Genomic DNA, 17,979 nt, shown 5'->3' on the forward strand with positions numbered 1-17,979 from the left:
ATTAGGGGAAAGGCAGAGGGCTTGCAAAGCACACCTGTGTATACCAGTTATTGAGAATCACATACAAGGAGAGTACTGTTACAATCAGGTCCTGCTTGCAAGCTTTCCATTAGCATATGGTTGCCTACTGCAAGAACTGGATGCTGGATTTGATGGGCCTTTGGACTGATCCAACAAATCAGTTCTTACGTTCAAGGTCCCTTCTGGGCACCTGGCCAAGAGCCCCATGCCCGCAGTGGGTGAAACCAAAGGAAAAGTGAGCAGAGAGAAAAATGCACATAGTATACACACCTACACCAGACCCTCCAAGTTCCCCTGTTCATCGCTGTCAGCTTTTCCCTTTTCTTGTGACGAATCCTATTCGGAATAAGGGTATTTCCTTTTTTAAAAAAGGAAAATGTTGACAGCTATGCCTGTTTTCCAGGGACAGTCCTGGATCTACAGCAGCTGTCCCAGTTTCTGATTTGATTTCGGAATGTCCCACTTTTCCTTAGGACGTCCCTGTTTTCATCAGATAAATGTTGGATTGTGTATGGAGTTATGAGACCTCCCCAAGCCAAGGAGATAAGTAACAATATAACCTTTAGAAGACACCTGAAGGCAGCCCTGTAGAGGTAAGTTTTTTAATGGTTTTTATGTTTTTATATATGTTGGAAGCTGCCCAGAGTGGCTGGGGCAAGCCAGTTAGATGGGTGGTGTATAAATAATAAAATTATTATTATAATGAAATGGGATGTCTCAATTTTCATGGGGTAAATGTTGGAGGGTATGATACACAGACACACAAATAACCTTCTCTATCCTCCATCCATGCAAGTGGCAGGCATTATCTTGAGTTCAGGAAGACATTCCAGCCAGGCCAAAACACTCAAGGAGGGTTGTTATGTACTGAGCTGAATCCTAGAACAATAGGATCCAGAATGCAGCAGTCTGATTGGTCCGCAGGAGCCACCCAATCCAGCTCCAGGTGGAAGTGAATCAGTGACCTGCAGGAGCAGCCAATCAGGCTCCTGGATGAAGTGAATCAGCAACCTGATTGGCCTGCAAGAGCAGCCAATCAGGCTTCTGGAGGAAGTGAATCTGCAACCTGATTGGCCTACAGGAGCAGCCCAGAATTAGCCAATCACGTGGGGCCCATTGTGTAAATAATGTAATGTATAGCTAGACGTTTTGAGGAAAGCTTCATTCATTGCTACTATGAGCTGAATAAAGAGCATGAAATTCACACTCGACTCCGAGTATATTTCAAGGGTGCAAGGCAGAAAGGACGTATAACCTGAAAAGAGGGCAAGACAGAGGGGTCTAGAGGTCTACATTTGGAATCTGGATCTGAATTTCCTCACCCCTGTCTTGCAACAACCTTGTGAGAATGTTTAGGTCGAGAGACAATGACTGGACCAAGTTTACCTAGAAAGCATCTTCGCCAGAGGAGATTCCAACCTGGGGCTCCCCAGTCAAAGTTCTAGCCTCAGCACCACACTCTCTATTGCACTTTCCCTCTCTTCCCTTGAAACGAAGGAATTTGCAAGCTTTCCCCCAGATATAGTCTCTTTTAATTGCTTTCTGCATTTCTAACCAAATATGATTGCTAAGGAGTGGGGAAACGCCCAGTGTTTGCCACTTAACAGGATCTTTCCAGTGTGGTGTAGTGGTTAAGAGTGGTAGTCTCGTAATCCTGGGTAACCGGGTTCGCGTCTCCGCTCCTCCACATGCAGCTGCTGGGTGACCTTGGGCCAGTCACACTTCTGTGAAGTCTCTCAGCCCCACTCACCTCACAGAGTGTTTGTTGTGGGGGAGGAAGGGAAAGGAGAATGTTAGCCGCTTTGAGACTCCTTAAAGGGAGTGAAAGGCGGGATATCAAATCCAAACTCTTCTTCTTCTTCTTTCATTTGTATGCCCTCATCCATATTCATGTATTTTAAAATGATCCACATGTCTTTAAGGCCATCGCTTGCTGGCACAAAAATCACTTACGATTTGCATAATGCTTGGGACTGAAGTTTTGTAGACTCCCAAGTTCACCAGACAAGTGGCAGGGATACTTATGCAGGCTAATTGATGAGGAAGTGTGCAGATCTCCTAAAGACAAAACGATCTCCAATGCAGTCTCATGGTGCTGTATACAGTGACTGCCTGCTATATGAAGATCCTATTATTTTAATCCCACATGCTTCTTGTTTGCAAGATGACTCCTCTGAGGGCCAAAGTCAATGCGGTATTATATGTGTAGCTGCACCAATAATAATAATAATAATAATAATAATAATAATAATAATAATAATAATAATTTATTATTTATACCCTGCCCATCTGGCTGGGCCTCCCCAGCCACTCTGGGCGGCTTCCATAAAAACCAAAAATACAGTAAAATATCACACGTTAAAAACTTGCCTGAACAGGGCTGCCTTAAGATGTATTCTGAATGTCAGGTAGTTGTTTATCGCTTTGACATCTGCTGGAAGGGCGTTCCACAGGGTGGGCGCCACTACCGAGAAGGCCCTCTGCCTGGTTCCCTGTAGCTTCGCTTCTCGCAATGAGGGAACCGCCAGAAGGCCCTCGGCGCTGGACCTCAGCGTCCGGGCAGAATGATGGGGGTGGAGACGCTCCTTCAGGTATACTGGACCGAGGCAGCTTTGCATCTAGTTTCCTCTCCTGCTCCATGGGACCTGGTAGAATTTATCCTGCATCATACCATCAAAAGAAGGCATTGCTGTATGCTAACTGTGGCCAGTGCCACAGTAGCCCAGTTTTGGAGGCATCTAACTGGAGAAGGAATATAGGAATCAGCCCTCCCAGGAAAACCGATACGTAAACTGAGAACGTCTAGAGGTCAATAAAGTAAGTGCAATTTCTTTTTCTGTTTGGTATGATTTTATTATTTACGTTAATAATGCAGAGCATGAACAATCCCCATGGAAGAAAATTCCCTTTGGGGGTTCAATATGGAAGCTCACACCAAGCTCCCAATTGGTTAGATGTAATTCATTCATGAATGCATTATGGCCTGTAGGGATTTTTCTCAGCTGGAACTTGGTGAAACTCAGGTGGGTGCCATTTTCATTATAAGAGTTCCATGGTGAGTTCCAGCACCTCTTTTTCTAGAAAAAATGGCACTTGCAGGACAAATTCCAGAGAGACTGCAAGAGCTTTCCATTATGACACACACCATAAAAAAAATACATAATCTTAGCTGTATCATCCTCTCCCCAACCATTTTCTGCCACTGTTAGGAGCGTCCTACTCTCGTGTAGGACCCTGGTAAAGACACATGCCCGACTGGCATGTTCTCTCCCTCCTGGTCAATCGTTCGGGTGCTTCAAGAGCTTTCTTCAGCCCGAACATCACAGCGCCTTATACCAAGAAGCATCAGCATGCTTAGGGATCCGCAGAGGATTCGCAGTTTGTGTAACAGACCTCAGTAGCTCAGCATGCTGGCTTGTTGTTGTTGTTTAGTCGTTTAGTCGTGTCTGACTCTTCATGACCCCATGGACCAGAGCACGCCAGGCACTTCTGTCTTCCACTGCCTCCCACAGTCTAGTCAAACATGCTGGTAGCTTTGAGAACACTATCCAACCATCTCGTCCTCTGTTGTCCCCTTCTCCTTGTGCCCTCCATCTTTCCCAACATCAGGGTCTTTTCGAGGGAGTCTTCTCTTCTCATGAGGTGGCCAAAGTATTGGAGCCTCAGCTTCAGGATCTGTCCTTCCAGTGAGCACTCAGGGCTGATTTCCTTAAGAATGGATCGGTTTGTTCTTCTTGCAGTCCATGGGACTCTCAAGAGTCTCCTCCAGCACCATAATTCAAAAGCATCAATTCTTCGGCGATCTGCCTTCTTTATGGTCTAGCTCTCACTTCCATACATCACTACTGGGAAAACCATAGCTTTTACCATAGCTTTTTACTGTTGGCTAATCTACTTTCATTTACATATAATACACTCGGAGCATTCTGACTCAGCTCCGTCCTCTTTCTCATCAGACAGCAAAGAGAGAAAGAACAAAGGACAATAGTCCTACTTCACGGAACACAGTAGTAGAAAACATCCTGTCTCCGTCACTTCCCACACTGTGGAATGAAAACATACACTGTCATGTGATAGACAGCAATCCCATGACTGCAAACATGGAGCAGGAATCCTAACACCGCTCACCCCTCCATCTCTCATTCAACCATGGTCCTTGGAAACACTTACTCAACCCCTGTTTTTACTGTACATGCAGAGTCCTCCTTGTAGTCCCCTGATTGTGGAACTCTCAGTGCATAGTTAAAATGTGGAGCTTGCGCCCGCAGAAGGCAGTGACGGCTACCAACCTGGATTGGTTTAAAATGCAAATTTAAAAGGATGGCTGTGTTTCCACTTGTGTATTGTCTCAGGAAGCACATACTTGGCAGGTTCACGCATAAATGTGAACTCAAGTGAATACATCTCCACTCTCCTTACCAGTGGAGCTGGACAGATTTGGCTTTACTGAAGGATCTGCAGTGGAGTCATCTGAGGTCAGAGGATGGCAAGGAGACATTCTTGGGTCAGAGGGACATGGCACCACAAGCTGATCTTGTGGAACTCCTTCTGTGTCTGGCCCTGCATGGAGTTAACCTTTTACTCCAGATCACTCGATGAAAGTTTTGTGACAAAGATACCAGAATCTTGCACTTTCTGTAGGGTTGGCATTAGTGAGCTCAATTCCTTAGATACCCGTTTTGCTTAGATTCTCATATTATAGAAAGAAATCTGAGGTACTGATTCACACAACTGTGTAATTCCTGCAGTACTGAGGGTTGGACACGGGTGGCGCTGTGGGCTAAACCACTGAGTTTCTAGGGCTTGCTAATCGGAAGGTTGGCAGTTTGAATCCCCATGACGGGTTGAGTTTCTGTTGCTCTGTCCCAGCTTCTATCAACCTAGCAGTTCCAAAGGATACCGGTACAAATAGATAAATAGGTACCACTGCGGTGGGAAGGTAAACAAAGTTTCTGTGGCACTCGTCACGGTCCTCTGTGTGCCAGTAGCGGTTTAGTCATGCTGGCCACATGACCCGGAAAGCTGTCTGTGGACAAACTGTTCCCTCAGCCTGAAAAGTGAAATGAGTGTCACACCCCATAGTTGCCTTTGACTGGACTTAACTGTCCGGTGCTCCTTTACTTTTTTTTTTACTGGTGTTTGGACTAGATGACCTTCCAACTCTACAATTCTATGCTTCTATGAGAATACACTGGTGTTGTGTGGATTAGTTCCTTGCACTGCTCTGAATTCTGCTCCCTGCTTATTTACACCCCCTGGTATAAATAGGAACTACCCTTCTATTTATGCAGCCTTGCCTTCTGATATGTAAGAATGTTAAATCCAGGGTCCCTGATTATCTAGGGGGTTCTTTGCTGAGCTGTCACCTTGCTTCAGGCTTGGAGCAACCCTTCGGTTGTGAAAACAAATACAATCTCAGCGTTGCTGAAGGAAGCTTGTTCTTACAGCAGAACGGATAACCAAGACAAGTCCTATAAAGGTGCTTGGTTGGTGAGCAATAGGCAGCTTTGCATGTCCAGGAAGAGGACAGTGAAAGAAAAGCGATACACAGAAGGGAGGGAAGTATGTGAGAAAGGGGGGGGGGGTGACGAGCTGGATTTTTATTGGAAGCTCTTAAACTGGTTGCTATGAGACCTTTTGCAGCTAATGCAGGCACCGCAGCCAGCGAGAGAGACTGCTAAACTGTACCTCTCGTGTCTCTCTCACTCTCTTCCCCTCCCCAATTGCTTGCATAGTTGTTTGAAAGAGAGCATCTGCCACTTCTGTGTGCACCCCCCCCCTCCCCAGAAGAAGATGGAGACTGAACGTGAAATTCCCAATTCCTCCAGCAGTTCTCCAGGAGACTCCAGGGAGTACAAGGTGGTGATGTTGGGATCAGGTGGAGTAGGCAAGAGTGGTAAGTTTCTGCTGTTGCTTTTGGGTGGGCTAGGGTATATGTTGTAGGGCAGTGTTTGAGATGAACATGGATGTATGGATAGGGGGAGGGCACATTTAATAAATCCTGCTCTCCGTCGATGCATAATTTGGATTAGCGAGTCAGTTTCTGTTGGTGTTAATAATAATAATAATAATAAGATTTTGAATGACTTTATTCATTGAGCCAAGGGCTGGTTTGCCAAGAATTTACTATTGTCAAAGTCTTGTACTGGTTGTGGAAAGAGAGAGGGGAATAGGAGCTGTGTCAAACCACAAATGCACAACTCATATTGAGTCCAATGGATGTCATAGCCCTTTGGATGTTTTGAATGTGGGCCTGAAACCTGGTGTCTCCCGAGTTTCAGATGCTACATGCTATAATGGGATAGTAGGAATTGGCCTATATATTTCCCCCTTCAACTTTCCATTCCTAGAGTTGTGCAAGGGAGCCCACCCACAGCCGATGAAAAAGCCAGCTCAGCAGTGACAAAGTGAATGGGATGCTTGCGGCTAACTTTCCCCAACTTTTCCTTTTGACTTCTTTACGGCTTGCCATTAGACCTTGGCTCATAATACAGTCACCTCTTGCCTGCAAAGTTATTAGGATGTAACTCTGATATTCTCCTTCTCCCTCTGGACAAGAAGTTTGTTGGTATCGGACATATTATAATGCCCTGGAGAGAGAGGGAGAGAGAGAGAGATGTTGTTGTTCAGTGGCTGCGGTATCCTCCGAATGAGCTGTTACTTAGGTCTGGTGTTTGTCTTTTGCCAGAGATTGTAACCTTTTGATTTATCTTTGCTGACACTTAACATCCTCTAATCTTAAAGCTACTTTGCTGAGCACGCAGAGTCTGTCTTGCCACTTGCTTTCTGGGATGATGTACCTGCCTCTGAAACATGCCTATAATTACATCTGCTAAACCCATACACTCTATTAAGGCTCAGGGCTACTAGACTGAACAAACAGCTGAATCAAGCTGTACATATTTTGTATATGAACTCTGCTTTCCTTTTGTTTTGTTTTTTAAAAACCCACCTTGACAACACAAGGTGTGAAAAGCAGCTACATTTTATTGACCTGCTAGAATCTCTCAGAGTTTCAGGGCGTAGAGCAATCCATAAAGGAGATCTGAGCAAGCAGATGGGGAGGGGATTTCCTCTCCCCCACCTTGATGCCCTTATGTCTGACACAACATTAGAGAACATCTGGACTTTGCAACCTGTACATTTTACACGTGGAAGGGATTTAGAGGGTCCTATGCAGCCCAGGCGTCTGTAGGAACATTAATTGTTCCTACAGTGTATCTGAAGAAGTGTGCATGCACACGAAAGCTCATACCAAGAACTAACTTAGTTGGTCTTTAAGGTGCTACTGGAAGGAATTCTTTTTGTTTTGACTCTGGCAGACCAACACGGCTACCTATCTGTAACATTAATTGTGATGTTAATTGTGATGTTGGTGAAAGTTTGTCACATGCCTCTAAGTTGCCGCTGAACTTAGTCTAAAATAAAAAATACAAAGTGAATTTGGAGGGTGCTGCTCAAGTAAAATATCCAACAGAACAGAACATCTGCCCTTTGAGGGAAAGTGAAAATGTCCACATATTTTTGTTTTTGTTTAGGAGGGCAGATGGTAACTTAAGAGGGAATGTGCCAGATATTTAAAAAGTACAACATATATATATGCACATTCTAAAGTGGATAGAAAAAATGTTATCTCCCTTTTTTAACACCAAGGCTGAAATCCTATACACATTTTCATCAGGACACAATTAGGCTTACTTCCTAGAAGATTTCATTTCATGGGGGGAGTCAATCAGTGAAACGGGTCAGCAGCAGATCTTGACAACAGAAGATACTGTGGGTGGTAAATGAACAGAGGATGGTGGAAGGATGTGACAGAACATCTACAGTTTGCATGCAGAAGGTCTCAGGGGTCAGTTCCCAGAACCTTCAGGTAGGACTGGTACAGCCCCTTGCCTAAAATTCTGGAGAACCAATGAAAATCAGTATAGACAATTCTGAGCCAGTTGGACCCATAGTTTGACTCAATATAAGTTTCACATTTTGCTGGAATTCACATGGTATGGTAAGAGCTACTAGTTTAGTTGGCTTAAGAGGGATAAGCTAACTTCATGGTATGGCACTGTGTTTCAATGTCTAGTTATGATTCCTGAATTTCATGAGGTTGGATTAGGTTCCCTTTCAACTCTGTAATTCTAGGATTCTATGACTATCGGTCATGATGGTCCAGGGGAAAGCTGCTGTTGCTGAAGGACTTAAGGCAATTGCGGCCCCGGGATGTCCCTCTTTTGGCTGCTCAGCTGCTGAGGTTTCCCACCCGCCCGCTCTTTAAGGTTCCCCTCCTGACCTTGCTATGGACCTCAGTTGGTCGCCGTTAAAGGGCCTGGTAGGAATTTTTCCACTTGGCAAATTGGCTCTGGCCATTGGGTTTTTTGCCTATCTCATAGCAAATCGCCACAACTCCTTTGGCTTTGGTGGTTAGGCATTGGTAGGGGTATTTTTATGTAGATGTGTTGGGGGGGGGAGCTCCATCACCTTCCCCAAATATTGAAGGGTAGTCCGGTAAGGGATTCCATGGGGTGTGGCCTCGTCCGAAGCCTATGGAGGCCAGGGCCTAAAGCTCACCCCCGAGTGGTGACCCCAGGGGAGTCTCTAGTTGATGTGCATCAGCAGGGCTCCCCCTGCTGGTGTTAACCCTTCCCAGTCTTCAAGCAAACAGGCTGAAGCCGGATAGTCGGATAGGACCAATACCTGTAACCAATAAAGTTGTGGCAAATTTTAGAGCATTGAATAAATAATGGTGTCACGTGTCTTTATTTCTACTGGTGGGAGGCGGGAGCTCGCCACGCAATAAGGTGGGCAAAACCCTTTTGGTCCTGATCCAGCAGGGATCTTCTTTGGTCCTTATCTCTAGGAATCTCAAGTGAGAGCTAAATGGCTTTGCACAGGGAGGTGGAGGGTTGACTCAAGGAAGGAGGTGGGCGGGAAGAGGTGACAAAAGAGCTGCCATTGGCCCAGGCACTCTGCTCAATCTGAGAAAGATAGCATCAGTTCCAAGTGCTTGCAGAAACACAGGGCCCATTCTAAGCAATGTGCTCAAAGAGGCTTTCCGTCTGCTAGGTTTGCACTATGTAGGACTGTTCTTGAAGTTTTCCTGAAGTGCAATCCTAAAAGGATTGCTGGCTAGGTGATGGGGGAAGAATTCAAGTCAATACACGTTTAAAGCCAAGTCTATCATAGAATCATAGAGTTGGAAGAGACCACAAGGGCCATCGAGTCCAACCCCCTGCCAAGCAGGAAACACCATCAGAGCACTCCTGACATATGGTTGTCAAGCCTCTGCTTAAAGACCTCCAAAGAAGGAGACTCCGCAAAAAATATGGAATGAAAATCTGAAGTTTACAGCATGTACTACGTTAAAAGAAAATGTTATGAAAATGGTATACAGATGGTATATGACACCAGTTAAATTGGCAAAAATGTACAAAACTTGTAACAAATGTTGGAAATGTAAAGAGAAAGAGGGTACATTTATTCATATGTGGTGGGAGTGTAAGAAAGTGAAGGGGTTCTGGGAAATGATATATAATGAGTTAAAGAAAATGCTGAAATATAGCTTGGTAAAGAAACCAGAAACCTCCTTACTGGGAATAACTAGAAAGGAAATAAATAAGAGGGACTGTAAACTTTTTCAGTATGCAATAACAGCAGCAAGAATACTGATGGCTCAAAAATGGAAACAAGAAGAAGTACCGACTTTGGAAGAATGGAGAACAAAACTATCAGACTATGCAGAACTGGATAAATTAAATGGAAAAATTAGATTCCAAAGAGACCATAAGTTTCTAGAAGACTGGGGAAAATTCAGAGAATATTTGAAAACTGTATGTGAGGAACATACAACGCTAGTGTGTTTTAAAGAAGCTTTGTGAAAAAAATAAAGGATATTGCAAGAATGTAAATGAGGACAGAAAAATTTTATTTAAAGGCGATACTGTAATTAAGGAATGTGAAGATAGAAATTTAACTACGGATGATTGTCAGAGGAGTTGAGGGAGGTCCAATAAGTTAAAATATGTGATGTGGAAATTTGTATGATTGGAGATTTTATGGAAAAATTTAATAAAAATTTATTATAAAAAAAACAAAGAAGGAGACTCCACCACACTCCTTGGCAGCAAATCCCACTGTCGAACAGCTCTTACTGTCAGGAAGTTCTTCCTAATGTTTAGGTGGAATCTTCTTTCTTGTAGTTTGGATCCATTGCTCCGTGTCTGCTTCTCTGGAGCAGCAGAAAACAACCTTTCTCCCTCCTCTATGTGACATCCTTTTATATACTTGAACATGGCTATCATATCACCCCTTAACCTCCTCTTCTCCAGGCTAAACATGCCCAGCTCCCTTAGCCGTTCCTCATAAGGCATCGTTTCCAGGCCTTTGACCATCAAATTTGCACTTCATGGAAACAATATGCAAAATGAATCAGAGCTCTCCTTCGAAATTCGCACTTCTCTAAATTTTGTCACGCCAATTTTCCACCCAAACAATGTTTACAAAATGCCACATATGAAAAGCCCTTGGATACGACTTTAATAATCATGGCTTCCCTCAACAAATCCTGAGAGCTGTAGTTTGTTAAATGTACTGAGAGCTGTTAGGAGAGTCCCTCAAAGAGCTACAATTGCCAGCACCCTTAACTACAGTTCCCAAGATTCTTTGCGGGTCATATAAGAGTAATTTAACTTATTGTTGTTGTTGTTAATTAATTATCTGTCCTTCACCCCAAGGTCCCAATTGAAACATAACATATTATTATTATTATTATTATTATTATTATTATTATTATTAATTATTATACCCCACCCATCTGTCTGGGCTTCAACAACCACTCTGGGTAGCTTCCAGCACATACAGAAACATAATAAAACATCAAACATTAAAAACTTCCTGATACAGGGTTGCATTCAGATGTCTTTCAAAAGTTGTGTAGTTCTTTATCTCCTTTACATCTGATGGGAGGGCATTCCACAGGGAGGGCGCCTCCACTGAGAAGGCCCTCTGCCTGGTTCCCTGTAACTTCACTTTGTGCAGTGAGGGAACCTCCACATGACCCTTGGAGGTGAACCTCAGTGTCCACTCTTTTGGTTATACAGTTTAAAGCAACCCCCGGTCACAGAAATAAGGTGGGTCCTAAAAATATATGTTACCTGTCTACCTGAAGGAGAGTCTCCACCCCCATCGTTCTGCCAGGATGCTGAGGTCCAACGCCGAGGGCCTTCTGGTGCTTCCCTCACTGCGAGAAGCAAAGCTACAGGGAACCAGGCAGAGGGCCTTCTCGGTAGTGGCACCTGCCCTGTGGAACGCCCTTCCAGCAGATGTCAAAGAGAAAAACAACTACCAGACTTTTAGAAGACATCTGAAGGCAGCCCTGTTCAGGGAAGTTTTTAGTGTGTGACATTTTAATGTATTTTTAATCTTTGTTGGAAGCCACCCAGAGTGGCTGGGGAAGCCCAGCCAAATGGGTGGGGTATAAATAATAAATTATTATTATTATTATTATTATTATTATTATTATTATTATTATCATTATCATCACACAGAAACTGCACTCAGATTGTTGTGGCACATGGTGACCCGAATGACAGGCCCTGATCAGTACTGAAGTTCTCAACCTGGGCCATCAGGGGGATACTGTAGATAGTTTTCACTCGGGTCGACATATGCAAATAGGGGATTGAAAGTGACGTTCAGTGATTGGATAGTTACAGAAAATGGTTACAGTTGCGTTGTAGTGGAGCTCTATATAGGCAGGCTGGCTGAACCCTTCAGTTCAGTTCTGTTCTGGCCTGTGAATAAACAAGAGCTGTTTGAAGAATCGCTGTGTCGTCTGATATGTTCACCCACAACTTAACAGGTGCTGTGTCTTGTGGTGTGTGGATCTCCCACCAGCCCCTTCCAACATTATGATTCCACCAGACAAAGGGAAGACATGCAAAGCAGAGAGGAGTGCTTTGGCCCAAGAGGAAAAACTCACACATCTGCCAGGGAGCCAGCTGCCCCATTTCCAAAACAGCCCGTCTGTGCAAAGCCCAAACAGCTTCCTTTTACTACCCTCTTATTTAGGCGCAAAACAAGCGATACACAAAATATATTTAAAGGACCCTGCATCCCAGTCTTTAAATTTGTTATGCTAATTACGCTAATAACTATAATTAATTACAATGCACTCCGCTCAGTGTTTGCAGTAATTAGCCATGAGGGCTGCACAAAGCATCGGGTTAAGCATTCTAAAAGGAAGGAGCTCTAAACAAGCCAGAGTGAACTGACATTGCACTCCTGAGTTAACTGGAATTACTAGATAACTCACAGTGGGATGGAATGGGGTGCAATACTATACGAAGAGGTGGGCAAAGCCTCATAGGCCCTGGAAAGAACCATCTGGTTTTAGCTTAATGGCAAGGATGAGTGGCAGCTCCCCAATGCCTCAGTGTGTGATCAAACCATTGTAAAGTTGGAAGGACCATCTAATCTCAGGTTACCAGATGTTTTTCAATGAATAATAAATAATAATAAATTTTATTTATATCCCGCCCTCCCCAGCCGAAGCTGGGCTCAGGGCTGCTAGCAACAATCAAAATAATCCAACATTCTAAAAACATTCATTATAAGATTAATTAAAATCAAATTAATGGCAACCATTAAGCAAAATTCTGTGCAGGTTGCCAGAGGAGGGGGTCAGGCTGCGCCCTGGCCAAAGGCCTGGTGGACTAAATAAATAAATACTGCATGTTCGGGATGTTAATGCTGCAGCGATGGTGGTGGCAGAGGGGTAGCAGCCGCCTCCTTAACTTCAAATGCCATGTTTCCCCTTCCTCTAAGGCTTCTATCTCCTTTCTCCATGAGACTGTGCAACCCCTGAGTTGTTGGTTCTTCAGTGGTGGTGGTGGTGGGGAAGTGGTGCGCGGTGGGTCAGGGATGAAAGGTGGAGAAGGAGGGCCAAGAGCAGTGGCGGTGGTGAGGCTCAGGCAGCGCGATGCCTCCCTTCCCATCGGAGCAGCCCCAATCCCATTCCTACTTGTGTGCAAGCAGGAGGGGGTTGGGATCCCTCAGCTGGGAAGGGAGGCTTCCTGTTGCTTAAGTGAGAGATCCCTGCCCCCTCCTGCTTGCACGCAAGCTCTGATAGGCAGCATGAAGCCTCCTTTCACAACTGAGAGATCCCTGCCGCGCTCCTGCTTACACACAAGTAGGAGTTGGGAGGCTGCTCTGATAAGCAGCATGAAGCCTCTCTTCACAACATAGTTGCTGGGGTCAGAGAAGGTGGAGGCAGCTCAGAAGCTGCATCTTAGAGCCCCTGCTCTGAGAAGCTCCTGAAGCCAGCCAGAGCCTCTGCTCCAGGCTGCTGAGACTGCCGCTGCTGCGTTTCCTGGGGACATTAGATGAAATCCGGGGACATTCTGGGGATGGAATTTGTCCAGGGACTTATTCGCAAATTCGGGGACTGCCCCCAGGAAATGGGGATGTCTGGTAAGCCTAATCTAGTCCATCCCCCTGCAATGCAGTCAGTGAAATTGATCCTGTCCTAACAACAGTGTTATGGTGAATGGGATGCAACAGGGCTGGGTGGACATTCAGCCTGGAAGTCAAATGTGGCCCTTCAGAATCTCTATCAGGTCCTCAAGACTCTCCTTCTCTCTCAGTGTCCTTCTCCACAGGCTACGCCTCCTCCTTAGCCTTGCACCATCCTCAAGCGGTTTTGCCTTTATGGATTGTGCCGTTGTCGTTATTTGGATCTATATCCTGCCTCTCCTCCTGAAGGAGCCCAGGGCAGCAGAAGAAAACAAGCTTAAGAAGCATTCTATAAACAGTTTAAACAACCTAAAAATAGTTGTGGTTAAAAACAAGTATTTGGTAATTTTAGGATTGCTGGGAACAGTGTTCTTCAGCCGTCACAAGCCTGGGTACACAGGACTGTATTCAAATTGTTTCTAAAAGACAATAATGATGAAGACAGGCAAACCTCACCAGGAAGGCACCAGGCACACCACACCACAAACTGGGAGCCACCACTGAAAAGGCCCTGTTGATGGTCAGTGCCAACCAGGAGGTCCCCATGGAACCAACACCAAGAAAGTCTCACCTGCTGATCATAGAGTTTCAGATGCCTGATACTTTGAGAGATGCTCTTTTAGGTATTTGGGCCCCAAGCCAAGGGTTTGGGAGTTCATATGCTAGTACCAGCTCCTTGAATTGGGTTCAGTACCTCACTGGCAACCAGTGCAGGTCTTTCAGAACCAGTGTCATTGGGAATGTTTTTCTGTGCTGTTTTGTTTTTTACCAGCTCTGATTATTTTATTCCTGGTTCAGACTTCACTATTTGCGTGGACAGGCGGAGTCCCCAGATCCCGAGTGGTCCGTCCCCCCCCTGTCATGTGGAATAACGACTCTAGACAACGTGCTATGGGATTAAATTGGCCACAACTTTATTAAATTTCAAATGTGGGTAGACTTTGGCTCAGGCATTGGGCGTTCTCCCTCCCTAGTCCCCAGCCGGGGACCTAGGGAGCATCAGGGTTATCCAGTGTGGGGGGGGGGGATGGGCCGGCTCTGGAGAACATATGTTCAAGCAGAGATAGCCGCCCCCGTTACGCTGCTGCAGGGGAGAGCAATGACGACCTTTCGGCGTACGGCCAAAGCCTCCCTTCAAAAACCTCTTTAACGGGGAACCCTGGTATCACCGCCGCAAAGAGGAAGATGGACTAAAGGATTCCGCCCAAGGCCTGATACCGCCAAAGTTGTGACGTTTTGCTACGGGAAAGGCGAAACCTGCCAATGCAGGGAAATTCCTTTCCGGCCCTTTAACAGCGACCTTATCGTAGCAGCGCCCGCATACCTGTGGAGACAGGTTAACCTGCAAAACCTATGAAGAAAAGTTAACCTGCAAAAGAAGACATTAACTGAGGGTGGGTAGGGTGGGAGAAGCTCTGGAGCCAAGTGAAGATTACCAATTAAGATCCACCCTCTATTGTGTGGGCAGGTAATCCATCCCCCTACCTGGCCTGGTTTCCCTGGCAACGCTTCCCCCAGGTGGGATTGGACAACTCACTGGGGTAGGCGGGGACCTCCAGGTATCCCACCTGAGGGAAGGCAAAGCCTATGCTTATGGGGCCACTCCAGATCCAGGGCTGCACGCGTCCCCGCAAAGGGTGCCCCCCGTTTTAAGTGGGGAGCGGTCATTCATATGAAAGCTTTTTATATATATAAGTTTTACCTGGACTGATTTTCTGATTGGATTTTCCTGGATTCTGTAACTGGGACACCAGATCAATCTGTAGTAACGTGCATCAAAGACCACAGGATTCCTGATTCCTGGAATTTCACACTGGGTTGGTACCTCTGTTCTCTCAAATGAAAAGACCATGGGGTTGGGACAGCTGGGATAATGCAGTGAGCTTTAACAAGAGTGATCAAGGAGTTTAGATGAGCTACTGCAGGATTCAGCAATGGCTGAATTGTACCTGATTTGAATCTTGAACATCATTCTTCTGAATACTGTTCAGTTTAAAAGTTAAGCTGCATATTTCATATTCTATTTTGTTTTTCCATGCAATCTTTATTTGCATATACCATTTCTGATTTCTTCCTTTCCCGAGATTTATTCATGTATAATGTGCTGCTGATTTCCCCCCTTTGATTTCATTACGCTCCAATCTTTCACAAACTGTGATGTGTTCTGCTGGTGTGATGTGATGTGTTCTGCTGTGATGTGTTCTCCAATCTTTCACAAACTGTGATGTGTTCTGCTGGTGTCTTTAAAAAGAAAATTCCTAATGGATTTTGGCTTCTCACTTCCTGCCTGGTCACCACCCTCTTGCGAGTTGGAGCAATTTAAGAGCCTCATTTTTAGGCTGAATTATGCTGAGTATCCTGTTGCACCTACTTGTATTTGTTTAAAACAGCCTTGGGGAACCTTTGGTACTCTATGTGCTGTTGGACTCTGTTGGATCACTGAGACCATCTGCAGAAATGCCTCTGGTCATTTCCCGAAATGGTGAGGCTCATTCAACAACCATGAGAAACTGAAACTTTAGTGCCATTGATCCAGTCCTGTAGAACAGCCTGCCAATAGACTCAGTGGGGGCGCACTGTGCCAACTTTTAACAACCTGCTGGAAACTTTCCTATTCTGCCAGGCCTATGTAGGCAATTAAGAGAACATCTTTCCACAATGATTTACTGATCTCAGTTTTAACTTTTTAAAAACTTGTTGTGCTCTTTACTGTATGGCTGTAATTCATTTCTACTGTTGCAAACTGCTTTGATATACTTTTGAGATATTGTTGTTGTTGTGTAGTCCTTTAGTTGTGTCCGACTCTTCATGACCCCATGGACCAGAGTATGTCAGGCACTCCTGTCTTCCACTGCCTCCCGCAGTTTGGTCAAATTCATGTTGGTAGCTTCGAGAACATTGACCAACCATCTTGTCCTCTGTTGTCCCCTTCTTCTTGTGCCCTCAGTCTTTCCCAACGTCAGCGTCTTTTCCAGGGAGTCTTCTCTTCTCATGAGGTGGCCAAAGTATTGGAGCCTCAGCTTCAAGATCTGTCCTTCCAATGAGCACTCAGGGTTGATTTCCTTAAGAATGGATAGGTTTGATCTTCTTGCAGTCCATGGGACTCTCAAGAGTCTCCTCCAGCACCATAATTCAAAAGCATCAGTTCTTTGGCGGTCAGCCTTCTTTATGGTCCAGCTCTCACTTCCATACATTTTGTGATATAGTGGCACATAAACATTTTTTATATAAAGCAGGGTTGCCATATCTTGAAGAGCAAAAAAGAGGACAGCTTGAACTGCTGCCAGCGAGAGCCGGGCAGAGAGGCATGCAGGTACGGGCACTTGGGGCCACTGCTACCACACTTGCACACCTCTTTCCCCAGCTTAGGCTGGCAGCAGTGGAGGCATGCAGAGCACCCGTGTGCTTCTTTCCTGGCTCGGGTTGGCAGTGGCTGTGGCATACAGAGCTGCCTGCGCCTGAGCTGCGTGTGCCTGAGCCCAAGCCAAAAATCAATCAAACAAACAAACAAACAACCCCCTCAAAAAAAAATAGACATCTCCTCTAAAATGTAAAAAATTGCCTGCAATGGGCCTGTTGGTCCCCCAAAAGAGGACATGTCCAGGATTTCCAGGACATATGGCAACACTATAATATAAAAAGCCAACCAACCAAACAGATAATAAAACTCCTGTCAGTCCCAGCCAGCATGCCCAGTGGTCAGGGATGATGGGAGATGAAGTCCTACAGCACCCAGATGTCCGTAGTTCCCCCAACTCTGGTTTTAAACCTTTTAAACATTGGACGATCCTGTGGACAAATAGGCAGAGCAACTTCCATCCCTGGGAGGAAAAGGCCTTCGCTCAACTTGAAGCCATTTATCATCATTCTGTCAGGCTCAAAATGCATTCATGTTTTTGCATTAACATTTATTTTTACAAATCTGGACAGAACTGCTGGTCAGAATTCTTTCCGCCTCGGGGGCGACACAAACATAAAGCCTTTCATTATTTCGTCAGCATCTGTGATTTCGCCTGCCAGAGGCGACTGGGATTCAATTATGTTTCCCATGTGTACATTTAATAGGTTCCCTTGTGTAAGTCAAATACCAACGGGTTGTTGAGAGAACGTGGCATGAAGGTTTCTCCCTTCAGAACTGGGGGTTGCGGGAGGGGGGGGGAGGCACAGAGATGGTGACAAATTGGACGAGGGTCAGAGGAGAGCAACAAAATATTATTAAAGGCCCAGAATTTCTGATTTATGAGGATGGGATTAAAGGGGCTGTACATGTGCAGCTTCGAGAAACAATAGACCCTGGATTCTTTGGTATTAACTAACACCATTCTTTCAATTTGTGTTAATTGATGGGGAATTAGGCTAGGGGTCTCGACAGCCCTTGCAATTTGTAAGACTTTAAGGGAGCATGGGCATTAACAAGGGAGCCTCCATTGAATTAAAACCAAGGGACATTTG

General features: G+C 45.2%; 1 protein-coding gene across 2 annotated transcripts in view; it reads left to right on the forward strand.

The window, feature by feature from the left end:
- The first annotated feature begins 5,665 nt into the window (after nt 1-5,665).
- The window catches only part of RIT2 (Ras like without CAAX 2), a 268,111-nt gene continuing 255,797 nt past the window's right edge, over nt 5,666-17,979 (forward strand). For both annotated transcript variants that reach the window (XM_083702948.1, XM_083702947.1), the window contains exon 1: nt 5,666-5,917. In XM_083702948.1, coding sequence (XP_083559074.1) covers nt 5,668-5,917 — 250 coding nt within the window. In that variant the 5' untranslated portion in view covers nt 5,666-5,667. The remainder of the gene's footprint in view (nt 5,918-17,979) is intronic.

This window comes from Podarcis gaigeae (assembly GCF_964106915.1).
Source record: "Podarcis gaigeae genome assembly, chromosome: 11".
In the NCBI taxonomy this organism is placed as follows: domain Eukaryota; kingdom Metazoa; phylum Chordata; class Lepidosauria; order Squamata; family Lacertidae; genus Podarcis; species Podarcis gaigeae.